At 50.2% G+C, this 17,472-nt stretch overlaps 1 protein-coding gene across 1 annotated transcript in view; it reads left to right on the top strand.

The window, feature by feature from the left end:
- EPAS1 (endothelial PAS domain protein 1) overlaps positions 1–16,454 on the top strand; it is a 92,188-nt gene extending 75,734 nt beyond the window's left edge. Inside the window, exons 8-16 of the mRNA XM_070379637.1 lie at positions 5,753–5,900; positions 6,551–6,765; positions 7,814–8,004; positions 8,532–8,642; positions 9,952–10,442; positions 11,401–11,527; positions 11,722–11,839; positions 12,049–12,222; positions 14,235–16,454. Coding sequence (XP_070235738.1) covers positions 5,753–5,900; positions 6,551–6,765; positions 7,814–8,004; positions 8,532–8,642; positions 9,952–10,442; positions 11,401–11,527; positions 11,722–11,839; positions 12,049–12,222; positions 14,235–14,386 — 1,727 coding nt within the window. The 3' untranslated portion in view covers positions 14,387–16,454. The remainder of the gene's footprint in view (positions 1–5,752; positions 5,901–6,550; positions 6,766–7,813; positions 8,005–8,531; positions 8,643–9,951; positions 10,443–11,400; positions 11,528–11,721; positions 11,840–12,048; positions 12,223–14,234) is intronic.
- Positions 16,455–17,472: the final 1,018 nt, after the last annotated feature.

Genomic DNA, 17,472 nt, shown 5'->3' with positions numbered 1-17,472 from the left:
TTGTGACGCTATGGACTGTAGCCTGCCAGGCTCCTCTGTCCATGGGGATTCTCCAAGAAAGAATACTGGAGTGGGTTGCCATACCCTCCTCACTTGGCCTACTAGGGGAAATAGAAATTTATAGGATTGATCCCTACCCTAAAGGATCTCATATCTGAGGGAGAAGGAGGGCTATGTGTTCTCTGGGAGCCAGCTGGCCGGTACCTTCAGCCTCAGTATCTAGCGTAGTGTTTGGTACTGTATAGGCACTAAGTGAATGATAAACTCAAGGGCAAAAACTATATTCTGGAAAGAATGCTTCAAAAAAGTGCCCCCAGTGCAGATGGAGGTGCTGAGAGGATTACAGAAGGACTTAAAATGGGTTAGTCTGAGAAGATTCCCAATGGTCCTGCTGGTCTTGGACTCCAGGGATTAGAGTGGCTTGAAGTAGCAATGAAGAAAATGGAAATACAGCTATTTCCCCATTGTTCCTAAATCCATCCATCTATCCCAAGGTTAGGACAGCTGAGGTTCAGAGCAGCTAACAGATCAGCAGCCCATAAACTGTACAGAAGCACAGTTACTCTTCTCTCAAGCAGTAAGATCTTCTCTAATTGGTTTCTGTGCTTCATCCTCATGGCTTTAGGGTTCAATCTGACAGTGCAGCAGGGCCCCTAATGATATCTCAAAGATTTTTCTCACTGTGGTCTCTGGCAAAAAAAAAAAAGTCTAAAATCCAGATTCCACATTCAGGGACACAGGGATGGGGGTGGGAGGTGGATGTGTCATGGACGTGACCCAGCCCTAACCTGCCCCAGCTTTGAAGCTGTGGGATGTGGCACCAGCCTCCTCTCTGGGATTCCCCATGCTTTTCTGATCCATAGCAGTTCCAGCTCCCTAAGTCGTCCTGATACTGGGACTGGGATTCCCACTGATTCCCCAGTGCCTGGCTTTCTGGTTCCCTCCTTTAGATGTAAAACTGGGGAAAAGCCTAACCTTCCTTCTCAGCCAAGGGTGCATCATCAAAGTAGGGACACTAGCAAATGTTTCTGAGAGTTCTTACAGGACAGCATTGGACTGAATCTTCTGGGGTGGGAAGGGGGAGGAAGCTACTGTCAAAAAGAACAAAAACGATGACTTCTCAGTAGGCCTATGAAGGGGTTTTTTACCTTCTCTTAGAAAATCTTTGATCCTTAAAAAAGATCTGGGGTAAAATATTGTCATACTAATTTAGTTTTCTGCTGAATCCAAGGGCAATATGGTACTTTTTATTGACTTTGTGTTTTTAAGCAATAGGCACACTTAAAGATAATTCACAGACCAAATATAAATCACAGGTTCCCTTCTTTCCCTGATGGAGCCAAGCAAAGCAGCTCTGAGTTTGGAGGCCTCTACCCAGTCAGCCTGAACCCACAAAAGGAAATCTGCATGGGTTGCCTGGAAATGGGGTTAATGCCAGCTAAACAGAAGAAACTATTTCTGTCTCTCTTTCCCCCTGTCTTTTTTTAATACTCTTTATTTTATATTGGCGTATAGCCAATTAATAATGTTGTGATAGTTTCAGGTGGACAGCAAAGAGACTCAGCCATACATATACATGTATCCATTCTCCCCACAAACTCCCCTCCCATCCAGGCTGCCACATAACTGAGTAGAGTTCCATGTGCCAGACAGTTCTTTTCCTTTCTTTCAATCTTTCCATCTATCTCAATCGGTTTCTCTGTTTGTCCGACTCTCTCTCTGTCTCTTTCTCTCTCTCTCATTGAGTTATGCAGATAAAGTTGCACCACAGACCCATGCTCATACTATGGAATAGTTGGGGGCCCAGGCTTGAGGCTGGTCCAGGGTTACACACCAGCATCCCGAATTTAGGCATGTATGTGTATCTTAGCCTGTGAAGGTTTACCATTGAAATTGCTGGGGAAGTTCAGGCCTCAAACCAGATTTAGATAATCGAAAGCCATCATTTGCAAATGGATTAGTAGTTTATACATTTGTTACCCTTGGAGGGTAAGGGTTTGGGGGGGGGGCTGGTTTTTCTTTGTTGTGTGAGGACAGTATGTGCTCTTAGGAAAACTAGATTAAGGCCATAAAAAGCCTATCTACCAAGTAGCAGGCCCCTCACCCAGGCTGGCATTAACGAGCAGATGATTAGAAAGCTGGTGTAATTACGTGCTACTGACAGAGCAGGCCCTCGCCTGCAGTCGCTAGAAATGCAGTTAAAAACCTTCGCTCACTGCACTGTTTAATCAAAGAGAATAAGAGCCCTGAATCTTGTCTGCATTAAGAACAAGTTAATAAGTTAATAAATAAGTTCACTCCAGGCACTTGAAATTGTGCAAGAATCATGTCGCTAGAGCAGGGGAGCCTCAGTGGGGCAGATCAAGGGAGATGAGGGGAGACAGAGTTATTTCTTTGGCCAAGGGGTCCCTGATGATTTAGGACAGCAGCAACCACCAATTCAGTCTTCCCACTGAAGTGCCGCCCAGGGGAATGTAGGAGGAGGGCACCATGCTGCGGGCCACAAGGCTGTCTCATAGCCCAGACTATTGTCCTGCGTGATGTAAAGCAGGTCACAATCCCTCTGGCCTTAGTTTCCTCATGTTAAAAAAAAAAAAAAAGATATCTGTCTTCCCTACAGCACAGGATTTTATTTAAAAGATTAGACAAGGCCGATATAACCACTTTGGAAAATAACTTGGCAGTATCTAATAAAGGAAAGGTGTCCGTACCATAAGACCTGCCCACCGCACCCCTACGCTACACCTACACTGTATGTCCATACAAAGATTTGTACATAAATGTTTATAGCACCTTTATTCATCATAACCAAAAACTGAAAACAAACATCCACTGAAAGGTGAATGGATAAATAATGGTATCTCTGTGCAGTAGAACATTACTCAGCAATTAAAGGGAGCAAGCCAGAAACATCTACAACAACATGAGGGTTCTGGGAAACACGCTATGTAAAAAGAAGGCAGATGCAAAAGAGCACGTGCTCTTGTATGATTCCACTTCCATGCAAATGGAGAGAAGATGATTTCAATATCTGGTTAACAGAAAACAGATCGGTGGTTGCCTGGGACTGGGGTGGAGCAATGGGGATTGACTGTTAAGAGCTATAAGAAATTTGGGAGGTTGGATAAAGGAAAGTTCTTTGATTGTAGTGACTGTTACAAGGGTCTGTACATTCATCAAAACATGTATGCTTAAAATGGGTGCATTTTCTATTGGTGGTAATGGCACAAGTGGTAAAAAACCTGCCTGTGAATGCAGAAGACATAAGAGACTCAGGTTCGGTCCCTGGGTCATGTAGATTCCCCTGGAGGAGGGCATGGCAACCCACTCCAGTATTCTTGTCTAGAGAACCCCATGGACAGAGGAGTCTGGCAGGCTATGGTCCATAGAGTCGCAAAGAATCAAACACAACTGAAGCAATTTAGCACACAAAGTTGATTTTTTTTAAAAGTACAAACCAAACCAAAAAAAACTCAGATTAGGGGTCTTCAGTTTGGACTACAGTCCTGTACTAGTTCCACTGAGGGGGCCTTTCAGCAAATCACTCAGTATTTCTAAGCCCCTCTGCCCCACAGTTACTAACATGTAACACGCCAGGCCTCCCTGTCTATCACCAACTCCTGGAGTCCACCCAAACCCATGTCCATTGAATCAGTGATGCCATCCAACCATCTCATCCTCTGTCGTCCCCTTCTCCTCCTGCCCTCAATCTTTCCCAGCATCAGGGTCTTTTCCAATGAGTCAGCTCTTCGCATCAGGTGGCCAAAGTAATGGAGTTTCAGCCTCAACATTAGTCCTTCCAATGAACACCCACAACTGTTCTCCTTTAGGATGGACTGGTTGGGTCTCCTTGCAGTCCAAGGGACTCTCAAGAGTCTTCTCCAACACCACAGTTCAAAAGCATCATTTCTTTGGCACTCAGCTTTCTTCACAGTCCAACTCTCACATCCATACATGACCACTGGAAAAACCATAGCCTTGACTAGACGGACCTTTGTTGGCAAAGTAATGTCTCTGCTTTTGAATATGCTATCTAGGTTGGTCATAACTTCCCTTCCGAGGAGTAAGCGTCTTTTAATTTCATGGCTGCAGTCACCATCTGCAGTGATTTTGAAGCCCAGAAAAATAAAGTCAGCCACTATTTCCACTGTTTCCCCATCTATATGCTGTGAAGTGATGGGACTGGATGCCATGATCTTCGTTTTCTGAATGTTGAGCTTTAAGCCAACTTTTTCACTCTCCTCTTTCACTTTCATCAAGAGGCTCTTTAGTTCCTCTTCACTTTCTGCCATAAGGGTGGTGTCATCTGCATATCTGAGGTTATCGGTATTTCTCCCGGCAATCTTGATTCCAGCTTGTGCTTCCTCCAGCCCAGCGTGTCTCATGATGTACTCTGCATATAAATTAAATAAGCAGGGTGACAAGATACAGCCTTGACATACTCCTTTTCCTATTTGGAACCAGTCTGTTGTTCCATGTCCAGTTCTGACTCTTGCTACCTGACCTGCATACAGGTTTCTCAAGAGGCAGGTCAGGTGGTCTGGTATGCCCATCTCTTTCAGAATTTTCCACAGTTTATTGTGATCCACATAGTCAAAGGCTTTGGCATAGTCAATAAAGCAGAAACAGATTTTCTGGAACTCTCTTGCTTTTTCCATGATCCAGTGGATGTTGGCAGTTTCATCTCTGGTTCCTCTGCCTTTTCATTACTGTTAATTATTATCAGTACCCCATTTTGCAGATGAAGAAACCAAAACCCAGATTTCCTAATCCTGCTGGCATGTCTCATCTTAGTTCTGTATGATTTGGGGGTTTCTGAGCTGGGATTCAAAAGAATGAATTCCCCAGGAATGAAAGTAAGTGGGCAATTCAGAAAACTATCAGAAATCCTAACATTAGTAAACTTTCATTTGAAGGGACTTGTTGATTCCTTTTTAATGGGAACAGTCAGAGCATTCTAGACTGGGGAAGAAAACCATCTTGGGATGCAGGGTCCATTCTCCAGTGTTTTTATAGAGAAAAGCAAATGTTAAATGAACATTTAGAAAATTCTGGGAGAGGAAAGAAGTCATATGCAGGTAGCCTAGCTGGGCAGCTGGGAGGCCAAGTGCAGAGGACTCACAGGCTTTGAAGAGGCTGTGTGTAGAGGTGGCTGGGGGCCCAGTACTGCCTCAGCCCCCACTGGGAGCCTGGGAGGCTTGTTTATGCCTTTGCTCTGGGTCCCAAACCTTCTGTGGCCCTAAAGGTGGCGGGTCTGACCAATGACTTGAAACAATCAGGATATCTATTTTGTTTTGTTTTAAACTGCCTTTATTCACAAGCAGAGTGTTGATGGTGGGTCTGCTACCAGGGGCTGCCGAGAACAGGCATTCTCCACGCTGCCTGCAGGTTCCCCTCACCTGCAGTGTGGGGCAGAGAAGGCGCTCTTGCACCCTGGGTGCATGCATGGATTTGGCTGGTGCCCCGTGGAGCGGCTTCCTCTCGTTGACCTTGAGGGGAAAGAAGGGCAGGTGTGTTCTTGGTTTCTGCTCACAGCTGAGCCGGTGTGAGCTGACCTGTCAAGGGTTGGCCATGGCCACTCCCTCACAGCCAGCCTAGGGACATCAGCTAACCTCTCTGGACCACCTTCCCCATGTTTAACATGAAGTGTTGGGCAAGACACTCTCAGCGCCCTTCCAGCTCATCCTTCCACATCTTTTCCCATACACTGCCCTCGCCTCCCTGATCTCAGGCCCCGTTTCTCCTCCCCTAGTGTGCACCAAGGGTCAGGTGGTGAGCGGCCAGTACCGGATGCTTGCCAAGCACGGGGGCTACGTGTGGCTGGAGACACAGGGGACGGTGATCTACAACCCTCGCAACCTGCAGCCCCAGTGCATCATGTGTGTGAACTACGTCCTGAGGTGAGCGTGCGAGGGCTGGGGGCCGCAAGGCTGGGGTAGGGTGTTCCTGAGGCTGACAGTGCAGCCCAGGGACACCAGGCTCCTCAGAACCCGGGCACCACATCTTAGAGTCCTTGGCGGTGGGCATCCTGGGGACGATGGGACATTGGGATTTGCCTTTGACGGCGCTTTTCCTGCCCCTTGCCTCTCGTCTGTCATCTGTCATGCCTCCACCCTATGTGAGGGAGACAACTAGAACATAGATGAAGCCTAACCTGTTTTCTGAATGAGGATCAAGGGAAGAGAACTGCTCATACTTTTGGGGAGAAGAGGTAACACCCTAGCTATGTAGAACTTGAGAAGACAGCTGGAGAAAGGCAGTGCTGGGGTGAAACAAAGGCAGAAGCCTTCAGGTCTGTGCACACCACACAGTCCATGTACAACATAAAAGCAGCATCCAAGACAGATACATACTGTGAGGCGCTCTTGGCATCGCTAGGCTCCAGGACTCCAAACCACCACTGTGCAGTTCTTTACAAAATGCTAACACCCTGTCCATACCCATGGTTTTATCTGAGAGGCTCAGCTGTCAGGGTTGCAGTGTGTCTGGGAGAGCCAAAGGGTTCTGATGGAAAATGTGGAGGGTCTGAAGCTCCCTCTCATCTCAACAGTGAAATTGAGAAGAACGACGTGGTGTTCTCCATGGATCAGACAGAGTCACCGTTTAAGCCGCACCTGCTGACCATGAACAGCATCTTTGATAACAGTGGCAAGGTGGCTGTGTCTGAGAAGAGCAACTTCCTATTCACCAAGCTGAAGGAGGAGCCCGAGGAGCTGGCCCAGCTGGCACCTACCGCGGGAGATACCATCATTTCTCTGGATTTCGGTGGGTGCATCTTAGCTAGGCTGAGGCTATCAAACTCTCTTTGGGTGGGAGGATTTCCCTTAAGCAGAGCTGCCGTGTGCCTTCTCTGAGTCTTGCTAATCATCCATTAGTGTGGCCAGACCCTGTGCTGTGCACATACACTCACCATGGCTCAGGACTGCCGTATATCTGATCTCTCAAGGCACTGATCCGGGTGGGGTCTGGTCGATGCTGCATCATGGGCAGTAGGAGTCTGAGAGGAGAGGTCTCAGGAATCTGCTCTGCAGCCATGGGCGTATTTTTGCAGAGTGGGCAGATCTCCACCTTGAAAGACAGATTGTGTGTTGGGGCAAAAGGCTGCTATATTGAAATAATGTTGGGAAAAATCATCCCAGAAACTTGGATGGAGAAACAGATTTGGGCCCAGCAGTAAGTCCTTACATGCACGTCTTTAAACGTTTACCTGTCCCCTGGGGATGCGAGTCCTGGTGGCCCCAGCAGGGTTTCCAGCTCTTGACCCTTGCTGTGTACCTGCGAAGCCCCTTCCTCCCTATGTGGCAACTGACCACCATCACCCCAAGCCTTACTGTGGCCACTCAAGGAATAGCTACACCTCCCTGTACTTGCTCTGAACTGGCTTGGCCTTGCTAGACATGTTCTTGAGAAGCCACAGGGGAATTGTGACTGCAGAGAGTCACAGAGGGCAAACCTGGGCCAAGGAGTCATGCAGCGTCCCAGTTTTGTGGCAATAACAAGGTAACTTGCCCAGTTCTTATAACCTTCTCCTCTGCATTCTAGATTACCCTTCAGGGAAGAGAGGCAACTGATACATTTAATCTCTGAAAGTTAGCGGCTCCAAGAGGGTGTTCCCATTAAACAGAGTCTGTACATTGAAGCAGAGCCTCGGTTGAAGGCCTCTTTAACCCAACTGAGCCTCAGTGCACCAGGGCCTAGCCCAGGTGCACTGCAGACCCTTTTAGGAACTCTTGTGCATCCTTCGGGCTTCCTCTGTCCTGGCAGTGAGCCCGGTGGTTGTGGGTGCTAACCACGCCAGGCCCTGTCTCCACAGGGACCCCGAACTTTGAGGAGTCCTCAGCCTATGGCAAGGGCATCCTGCCCCCAGGCCAGCAGTGGACCGGAGAGGTGAAGAGCCACGGCACCCACAGTGAGGCCGGGAGCCTGCCCGCCTTCACTGTGCCCCAGGCGGCCGCCCTGGGGAACAGCACCCCCAGTGCCAGCAGCAGCAGCAGCTGCTCCACGGTGAGTCCCCCGCCTTGGGTTGAGGTCATGGAGAGGGTGAGCTCCTCTGGCTGCTGCCGGATGGCTGAGTGGACAGGCCAGGCCCCAATGCTGTGCTCCTCTTCCTCGGGTTTCCTGCAGACCCCAAGGGTGGCCATGAGACTTGCCTGCCACATATTAGATGCTTGCTGTTGGCACTCCACCCCCATCTACAGAATAAGGTCCTTGGAGACAGGGGCTAAGTCACTCAGAGCTGTGAGCCCTGAGCTCAGTCTCCATGCAGGACAGTAACCATCCTGCTGGGTGCAAAGAGCCTGGCCAGCCATGCCTCTGTCTGGCTTGTTCTTCAAGACAGCCTCATTTTATGGTGAGGAGACTGAGCTTAGAGAGGTTCACATGGCTCATATGGAGTGGCCTCTCTACAAATCCTGTTCCATGGAATGGAGTTGACTCTGTGGGTTCAGAGATGTATTTCTCCTTCCACCTTGGACTTCTGGGGAAAGCAGTGCCATAGCCTTGACTTGGTCACCTTCCTTCCTGGCCCCTAGCCCAGTAGCCCTGGAGACTATTACACATCTCTAGATGACAATCTGAAGATTGAAGCAATCGAGAAGCTCTTTGCCATGGACACAGAGGCGAAGGACCAGTGTGGCACCCAGGTATGTAGCCATGGAGAAGATTGGGATGGTGCACCAGGCCCACCAGCTGCTGCCGGTGAAGGCTTACGTCCATGCTCTGCAGCCTCGGCCCTTTGTTGCAAAGACTAGTGGGAAAGCTTGGCCAACGCCATGGTCCCTTAACTGGGTGAGAGTGCAGGGAAATGGAGCCTGTGGTCACCTGCTCCTCCCACTTCTGCCCTCTGCTTTACCCGTGTCAAATCCAGCTCTTTTTACCTCTCCATATATTTATATCCTACTAACTTGGATATTTATTAGAGCTCAGAATGCCAAAACTACAACTGAACGTTTCTTTAACGAGCTCTGCATTTAAAAAGCATGTCCAGATGCATAAGACTTTTCTAGGCACAGGGAACAATTCCCTTTACAAACATTTTCATTTTAGGATTCTTTGAAATAACGTATGTTAAACACATTTTAAAATGACATCTGACAAATTTTTATTTACACATAACTTTTCAGAAACATATTACATAAGGCCAAACAGTCTTGTAAAACCTGTGTAAACAGGCTAGGGTGTGGGTGGATGGTAAGTATGTCACAAAACCCAAAGGAAATGTATTAATCCCTATTTGTCTTACTCTGGGTTATTCATCCAAATTTCTGCCTTGCCTCCTCAGTTTGTGTCTTTATTCTGCAATCTTTCCCTACTTCAACCCTGCACTTTCTTCTCTGAACTCTAAGATTTATTCCTTGAAAAGAGAAAGTGGGTAACTGGCTGCTGCTTCTCTTTAACCGTTTCATGTCATTGTAACCATTAATAAGCTACCTCCCCCAGTGAGGGGTGAAATGTTTGTTTTGCTGCATCTGCTTGTGAGAATTCCCTACGGTGCCCATACAGGGAACCTGGGGGCCATCTCTGAGTTCTTGTTGATCTGAATGAAGGTCCCACAGAGAGCACTGGGCCACGGTTACCCTACGAGCTGTCCACAGATACACCCTGGGCACGGGCGGGAGATGAGGACAAAGCTGCCCTTGGCCCCCAGGAGCCATCGTGCTCATCAGAGTAGGCAGGAAGGAAGAGGTGGGGTCGACACCAGTGGGGTGTGTGGAAGAATGACTGAGTGGAAGGAGACGCACAGGAAGGCTGGTAGCACTTGTCAGAAGACCTTCCACACTTTGAAGACACATCTGTGTTTTCCTCTCTTGGGCCCCCAAGACCTTGGCGCTGCCAGGCTATGCAGGAGGAATGCCTCGGGCGGGAGCGGGGGAATGAGGGGCTAAGATGAGACAGCGTCCTTGAGGCAGCGCCCACTGCTGAGCTGCTTTGCCCCTGCTCTGTGTCTTCTAGACTGACTTTAACGAGCTGGATTTGGAGACCCTGGCACCTTACATCCCCATGGACGGAGAGGACTTCCAGCTTAGCCCCATCTGCCCTGAGGAGAGCCTCCTGCCGGAGACCCCCCAGTCGGCCCCCCAGCACTGCTTCAGCACCATGTCAAACATCTTCCAGCCACTGGCTCCGATGGCCTCTCACAGCACCTTCCTCCTGGACAAGTATCAGCAGCAGCTGGAAAGCAAGAAGACGGAGCCTGAGCAGCGGCGTGTGTCCTTCGCCTTCTTTGACGGTGGGAGCAGGGTGTCCCTGCTGCAGTGCTGTGGTCAGACCTACACCCCCCTCTCCTCCATGGGGGGCATTTCCAACACCCAGTGGCCCCCTGACCCACCACTACAGCTGGGGCCCACGAAGTGGCCTGGTGAAGACCAGCACGCAGAGGCCGTGGGGGCAGCGCCCCTGGGGCCCCCCCCCGCCACACCCCATCTCGCCATGCTCAAGAAGAGGTCAGTGACGGAGATGCTGGGCTGCTTCAGCTAAGGCTGTGCAGTATGGGGGAGGAGGTACAGACAGGTGCCCACTAGGGGCAGGTATGGGGCTCCAAAAGGCCCCTGGCCCCATCCCCAGTTTCCATCCGACAGAGGTGCGATATGCCGCTTAGCCTTCTCTCAACTCTGAGAGCTTGGGCTTTAGGGGACTCGCCCTAAGATACGTGAGGCCTCGCGTGGGACACGTTTTATCAGAGCTGGAGACCAAGAGAGGCCTGCAGACAGGGAAAGAAGTGGCTTCCTGAACTACCTCCTAGAGTGCTTTTTTATTCAGAGTTCATTATCTGAGCCACAGACCGCCCACACACACAACACGGAGGGACATTTCCTCATTCGAGCGTGGAAGCCGAGTTGAGGAAAGTGAAAAGATGCCCCTGCCTTCCGCCTGACTGGCTGCCGGAGCCCAGCACTGCCCTCCCCGTCCTGCCTCCTCCCAGCATCTGCCAGTATCTGCCACCCCACAAGGCCCTTCCAACCCCTGGGAGCTCCCCTGGCTGTCCCATGGTTGGAACAGACTTCAAGTTCCCAGGGCCCATTGGTTAGGCTTCCCTGAGGCCCTTGCCTTTTACAGGGCATCCTCCCTTGTCCTTGGTGGGGAGCAGTCCAAGCAGAGCAGGGGAGATGGGGCAGAAGCGGCCCTCGAAAGACAGCTGTCACCGAGCTGGGCAGCCACAAACCAGGCCAGGACCAAAGGCCGCCGGGGGCCAGCCCGGCAGACGGGCACGTGTCGGGGGAGGTGCAGACAGCTGAGCCATCAGTGTCCACCAGGCAGAGCGCACTGAGGACAGGGAGAGCTCCAGCCCAGGCCCTCGCCCCCTCCTCCAGGACTCTGCCCTGGGGGAGACTGCCCTCCGGGGAGGACCCTGGGCCCGTGGCGCCCCAGACTCTCTCACGCCCTCTCTCTCTGGCTTGGCAGGTCTGCCAAGGGCTTCGGGCCTCAGGGTCCAGACGTGATGAGCCCAGCCATGATTGCCCTCTCCAACAAGCTGAAGCTGAAGCGACAGCTGGAGTACGAGGAGCAAGCCTTCCAAGACATGAGTGGGGTGAGCCATCTCCTGGGGGCATTGCCGCAGGTTCTCCATAGCCCTGGGGAAGGCTGGGTGGGAGCCGGGGCTGAATGTAGAGACCCGGGCTGACAGGGAGGGTCTCTCAGAGCAAGCAGGGCCCGCCTCACCCCAGCGCAGTTTGGGACTGGGTTCTCTGGCCTCTCCCTCTATGTCTGCACTTCCACATGCAGGGGGATCCGCCAGGCAGCAGCACCTCGTATTTGATGTGGAAAAGAATGAAGAGTCTCAGGGGTGGTGGGACATGCTCTTTGATGCCGGACAAGCTGCCAAATGCAAATGTCCCTAATGGTGAGCACAGTCCTGGGCCGTGGCGGGGTGGGGTGGGGAGAGGGCATTTGCCGGTGGAGCAAGGGGTTTAGCTCCGGGCCCACCCTGGTTCTTCTCTCTCTCACCACCTGAGGGTGACATGGTCAGAAATCTCTGGGCTCCTCCTGTGGAGGAAGAGGGGTGCTGGGGTGTCACAGTCTGTCCCATCAGTCTGACATTGGCCTTTTCAGATGAGTTCATCCAGAATCCCGTGAGGGGTAGGAGCCAGCCCCTGAGACACTTATCACCACCACAGCCTCCGTCTGCCACGAGCCCGGGGGAGCCCACCAAGAGTGGGTTCCCCCCTCAGTGTTACGCCCCCCAGTACCAGGACTACAGCCTACCAGCGGCTCACAAGATGTCAGGTGGGTGCACTCAGGAACAGGCGTGCTGTGCCAGGGCCTGGGCGTTGTGGGAGGGTGGGAGCCAGGGGATGGAGAAGGTGGCAAATCTCAGCACAAGGATGAACTTGCTCATGCAAGGCAGCTGCCTTGAGAGGGGTGAGCCCTCCTCTCCCCAGGGGACCACAGCAGAGACTGGAAGTCCACCTGTCCACAGGGCTGTAGAAGGAGCCCTCCAGTGACTAGGTAACACCCAGGGCTATACCCTGTAAGAGCCCCAGAGCCTATGCCTTTTGCTCAGTTCTTCCTGTTACTGTAATGCCTGATGCAGTGACCTACTGGGGCATCACGCTGAGATGAGGACGCACTGTTGGGAGGACAGGCACGCTTGCCCTCGGAGGGGATCTTGCTTTCTAGGAGGACTGGCCACCCAATGCCTGCCTCTTACCCGCCTTAGTCTATCAGCATCCTATGTAATATGTTATCACAAAAAGGTTGCTATGTAAACAGGAATGTAATTCATACTTTGGGTGAAACATACCAAACTCCTGCCCCAAAAGAGGGTCATTTCCTCAGCACTATGGTTTGAGACAGACTGCTGTTCAGTGCTTCAGAGTCCAGGCTTTAGTCACAAGATAGTCCGGGGCTTACATTTCAGCTTTGCTCCTTACCTACCTTAGGTTGGAGTAGTAGCCTGCACATTTAATTTAGAGGCCTGCATGCAAAGTGTGGGCTTCCCTGCTGGCTCTGTGGGTAAAGAATCCACCAGCTAATGCAGGAGACTCAGGTTGGATCCCTGGGTCAGGAAGATCCCCTGAAAAAAGGAGTATCAAACTATTCCAGTATTCTTGCCTGGGAAATCCCATGGACAGAGGAGCCTGGTGGGCTACAGTCCATGGGTTGGCAAGGACTCACCATGCCCACACCTGTGCAAAGTGTATATGTTCGTGTATATGTTTGCATGAAGTGGTAGTCAGCATTATTATCCCTGCTGTGAACCTAGGAAACTCATTCTTTTCAGGGGAAAATAATTTTTTTTTAAATTTAGGTCGGTTCTGAGGGTGAGTAAAAGAAGAGGGGATTAGAAAAGGATGATGAGCAAGTACCCCTTTCTACTGTGGGGCTGCAGCCAGCCATGAAACACACCCAGTCCACAGGAGAGCAAGGATGAGTGGGGGAGGCAGGCATGGACCCTAGGAAGTGGCTGAGATGCGGACTGAAGGAAGAGAGGGCCCGGGGCTGAGATGTTTCACGTAAGTCAGGAAGGGAAGCAGGGATTCACATCACTGGGGCCAGTGAAGGGCTTCTGGGTCTGCCTCCAGGCACCCAGGCCCTCTCTTCCCTGGAGGTGGGAGGTGGGAGGTGGGCTGGGAATGTCCCCTTATCTTCCTTCTTAGCAGGAGAGGAGCAGCCAAGGGTGGGGATCCTGAAACTGAAGTCAGGCCTTTGAAGGACCTGTGTGTGTGTGTGTGCACGTATGTATGTACGTGCCCATGTGCTTGTGGCACATGTGTATGATATGAGTGCATGTAGATGTGTGTGCAAGTGTGTGCAGACACCAGCTGGTTCAGAATTCCATTTCTCTGCTCGGCCTTCCCTCCAGCTGCCAGTGCACGGGGGGCAGGCTCAGTCAGCAACTCCGAGCCTTGCCCAGGCACTGGCTCATGCCTCCACCTCCCAGGCCAGGAAGCCTTCGTGGGGACTCCTTCCACCCACCCACCCCCACCCTCTGAGCCCTTCCCTGTCCTATCTGCATTGTGCACTCTGTCCCTGCCTTGGGTCTCAGCCCCTCACCTGATGAGAGAGGCAGACGGGCTATCTGCTGGGTCCCTGCTCCGAGCACGGGGTAGGTGACTAGGGAAAGACAACACTGAAGAGTGAAATGAGGGCTGCCCCACTGTGCCCCGGAGTCAGGAAAACTGGAAGTGCCTCCTGCTCTGTGAACCCGCTGCGTCCCTGCTAGCCTTTTAGGGAACAGACCCTCCCCACACGGTTGATGCAGGGCTTTTAAACGACAGCACTCACTCTCTGTTCAGGCATGGCAAGCCGGCTGCTCGGACCCTCGTTTGAGCCCTACCTGCTGCCGGAACTGACCAGATATGACTGTGAGGTGAACGTGCCTGTTCCGGGAACCTCCACGCTCCTCCAAGGAGGGGATCTCCTCCGAGCCCTGGACCAGGCCACCTGAGCCAGGGCCGCCCGCCGACAGGCACCCTTCCCACGCCGTCCCACCAGCTTCACGTTCTCCGTCTGTTTTTTGCAACTAGGTATTTCTAACACCACCACACTTTTTACAAGATATACTCACCTGGCAAACTTGTCCAGGTCACCGAGTAGTGGCCTTTTTCTGAAGATGCTCACTTTATTATCCATATTTTTAAAATATAATTGTTTTACCTATGTTTTGCTCTGTCAATGGAAATGTTCTTAAATTTTATAAGATTTTTCTTTCCCCAAATCCTAATTTATAATATTCATGGGTCTCTCTCACACACAAACAATATTCATATTAACAAGTTTGGTGTATGTGTGTTCTCCTTTCGGGAAAGCTTTGGCTTCATTTAACTAAAACTAGATGTTGTTGTTGTTGCCAAAGAGAAACAAAATAATCTTGCTTTCTAAGCTTGATTTTTGGCCTCTCTCAGCCCTTTCTTTTTTAAAACTAATCACTGTATTGTAAATGTCCATTTTTTTTTTTTTTTTTTAAGCCAACTCTTTGCTCTAATTTTGATATGACTTTTGGGGGTAAAAAAAGAAATGAAATGTGAAGGGTAAACTCCATTGTGTGTGGTTATCTATGAAAGTTGCGCAGTACGGCTTTTCTTAAAGTGGTGTTTTTCCCCTGCATTTGGTGGGTTTTTTTAATTATTATTCAAAAGCATAACTGAGTTTTTTAAGAAAAAAAATTTATATCTGGGTTAAGTGTTTATCATATATATGGGTACTTTGTAATATCAGAAACGGAAATGGAATCCTGCTCACAAAATCACTTTAAAATCTTTTTTAAGCTGTTTGATCTTCTTTTTCCTGATGTTGCTGACACTGCAGAATTGTACAGAACTCCCACGGGCCTGTACTAACCTTGCTCAAGGTCTCTCGCTGTTGGCTTTTTGCTTTCGGGATATGCCATAGGCGTGACAAATAATCCAGAAAGTGGAATCATTAAGTGGGAGCATTGCGAGCTGTCTTCTCCTTGTGTTCTATATGTATTTTGTATGTATGTATGTATGTATTATTATTACTGCCAAGAGGGTCTGATGGCACGTCAGGGGTCGGGGTGGGACGATCTAAGGGAGGGGAAGTGCTTTAACTCTTTTTAAGATTTTGTTGCCAGCCCTTCAAGTGCACTGAGCTATGTGACTCTAATGGTCTTTCATGTGGCACATTTGGATACTTCCAGAACTACCATGAGGTGGTTTAGATGGGAATTCACGATACGGTGCAGATTCAGAAACAGTACAGTGATCCAGTGCACGTCCCGCTCACCACCTTGGAGCCCATGGAGTTGAACCAGGGGTGGGGTGAAGGGGCAAAAAGGGGGCCCTTGGTCCTGACCAGCCTCATCCTCATGCCCCTTCCCAATGGGGCCAGGCCCTCAGATCACCCTGCAATGTCAAGGTGCGGCAAGCAGACCTCCGGGGATGGCCCCTGGGCCTCCTTGAGGTCTGTCTGTTCCCAGAAGTGACGTATAGAGGTAGGAGGCACTGCAAACAGTCTCCTAAAAGTGCCTTGTAACTCCCCAGTAAGAGGGACAGTATCACTTGTTTTCAGAATACTAGCCACATGGAACTCTTCCATCATGGGTACAACGACCAAGTTTCTAGAAACACACAAAGCAAAACACAGCAAACCGAGAATCTGGTAAGCCTGGATGAACTTACTGCCCAAAACAAAACAAAATTTAAGTTTCACAAGAAAAAATTACCTAGTCACTGTGTCGCCCAAATTGTCCTTTAGCACCGCAGCCTGCCTCACGCACAGTGGGCAGCACAACCTGAAGGGCTACTGACGTGTAAGCGCTGGTGTTTGATTTTCTGTTTGCCTCAGCATTAAGGGCATTTTACCCTTGCAGTTTTACTAAAACACTCTGAAAAAATATTCCAAGCTTCATATTAACCTTATCTATCAACATAATGATTTCGTGAACATTATTATTTTGTCAAATTCCTACTGACAATGTTATTACTATATGGGAGCTTAACTTTATAAGGAAATGTATTTTGACACTGATATCTTATTAAAGTATTCTGATCCTACCACTGCTGGTGGCTCTTGTTTTTGGTGGATTGATCATGGGCTGCACCATTATAAAGTCAACTATTGAGTAGTTTACAGAAAATGAACACGGGCACTGATCTTTGGGAGACAACTGACAGGAAGCTGGATGAAGGAAAAAGAGGCTATTATTAAACCTTTCCAACTGTCTAAGACCAGGAAGCCATGCTACATCATCCATATTTCTGCAGGCGGTGTTCTCTCTGCCACAGGCCCCTTTTTCTGTATTCTAGGAGGGCACCAAGAAAAGAAGTCATGGTCCCTGCCTTCAGAAAATTACGGGAAGGATTTTGAGAAATAAAAAAAATTTTTAATGCAGGTGGCTTAGGAGTAGGTGGCTTCCCTGCTAAAGAATCTGCCTGCAATGCAGGAGACCTGGGTTTGATCCCTGGGTCAAGAAGATCCCCTGGAGAAGAAAATGACAATCCACTCCATTATTCCTGCCTGGAAAATCCCACAGACAGAGGAGCCTGGCGGGTACACTCTGCACTCACGCAGTCATTTCAGTGTGTCCGACTGTTTGCGACCCTGTGGACTGTAGCCCACCAGGCTCCTCTGTCCATGGGATTCTCCAGGCAAGAATACTGGAGTGGGTTGCCACTTCCTACTCCAAGGGATCTTCCCGACCCAGGGATCTAACCTGCATCTCTCATGTCTCCTGCATTGGCAGGTGGGTTCTTTACCACTGTGGGGTCGCAGAGAAACACAACTGAGCGACTAACACTCAGGAGTAGGTGTGTGCCTACGTGGCCAGGTGTGCAGGAGCAGCAGCCTGCAAGAATTAACAATAGATCAGCCACTGGGGTTCCTCCTGACTCAATACATTCTCCTCCAGGCATGCAAAACTCACTTTCCCAGAGCTTACCTTGCCTAACAGCCTCCAGATAAGAAGTCCCTCTTTTGAGGGGTGGGGACATGCAGACCCAAAGCTGAGGAAGGAGGCAGCCCCTCTTGGGAAGAAGGGCCAGCCCTGGCTCCCTGTGATCCGAGTAGGGCAGA

Source organism: Bos mutus, chromosome 11 (genome assembly GCF_027580195.1).
Source record: "Bos mutus isolate GX-2022 chromosome 11, NWIPB_WYAK_1.1, whole genome shotgun sequence".
Taxonomy (NCBI): Eukaryota; Metazoa; Chordata; class Mammalia; order Artiodactyla; family Bovidae; genus Bos; species Bos mutus.
The sequence above is the reverse complement of the archived record's forward strand: the minus strand, read 5'-3'. Positions and strand labels throughout refer to the sequence as shown.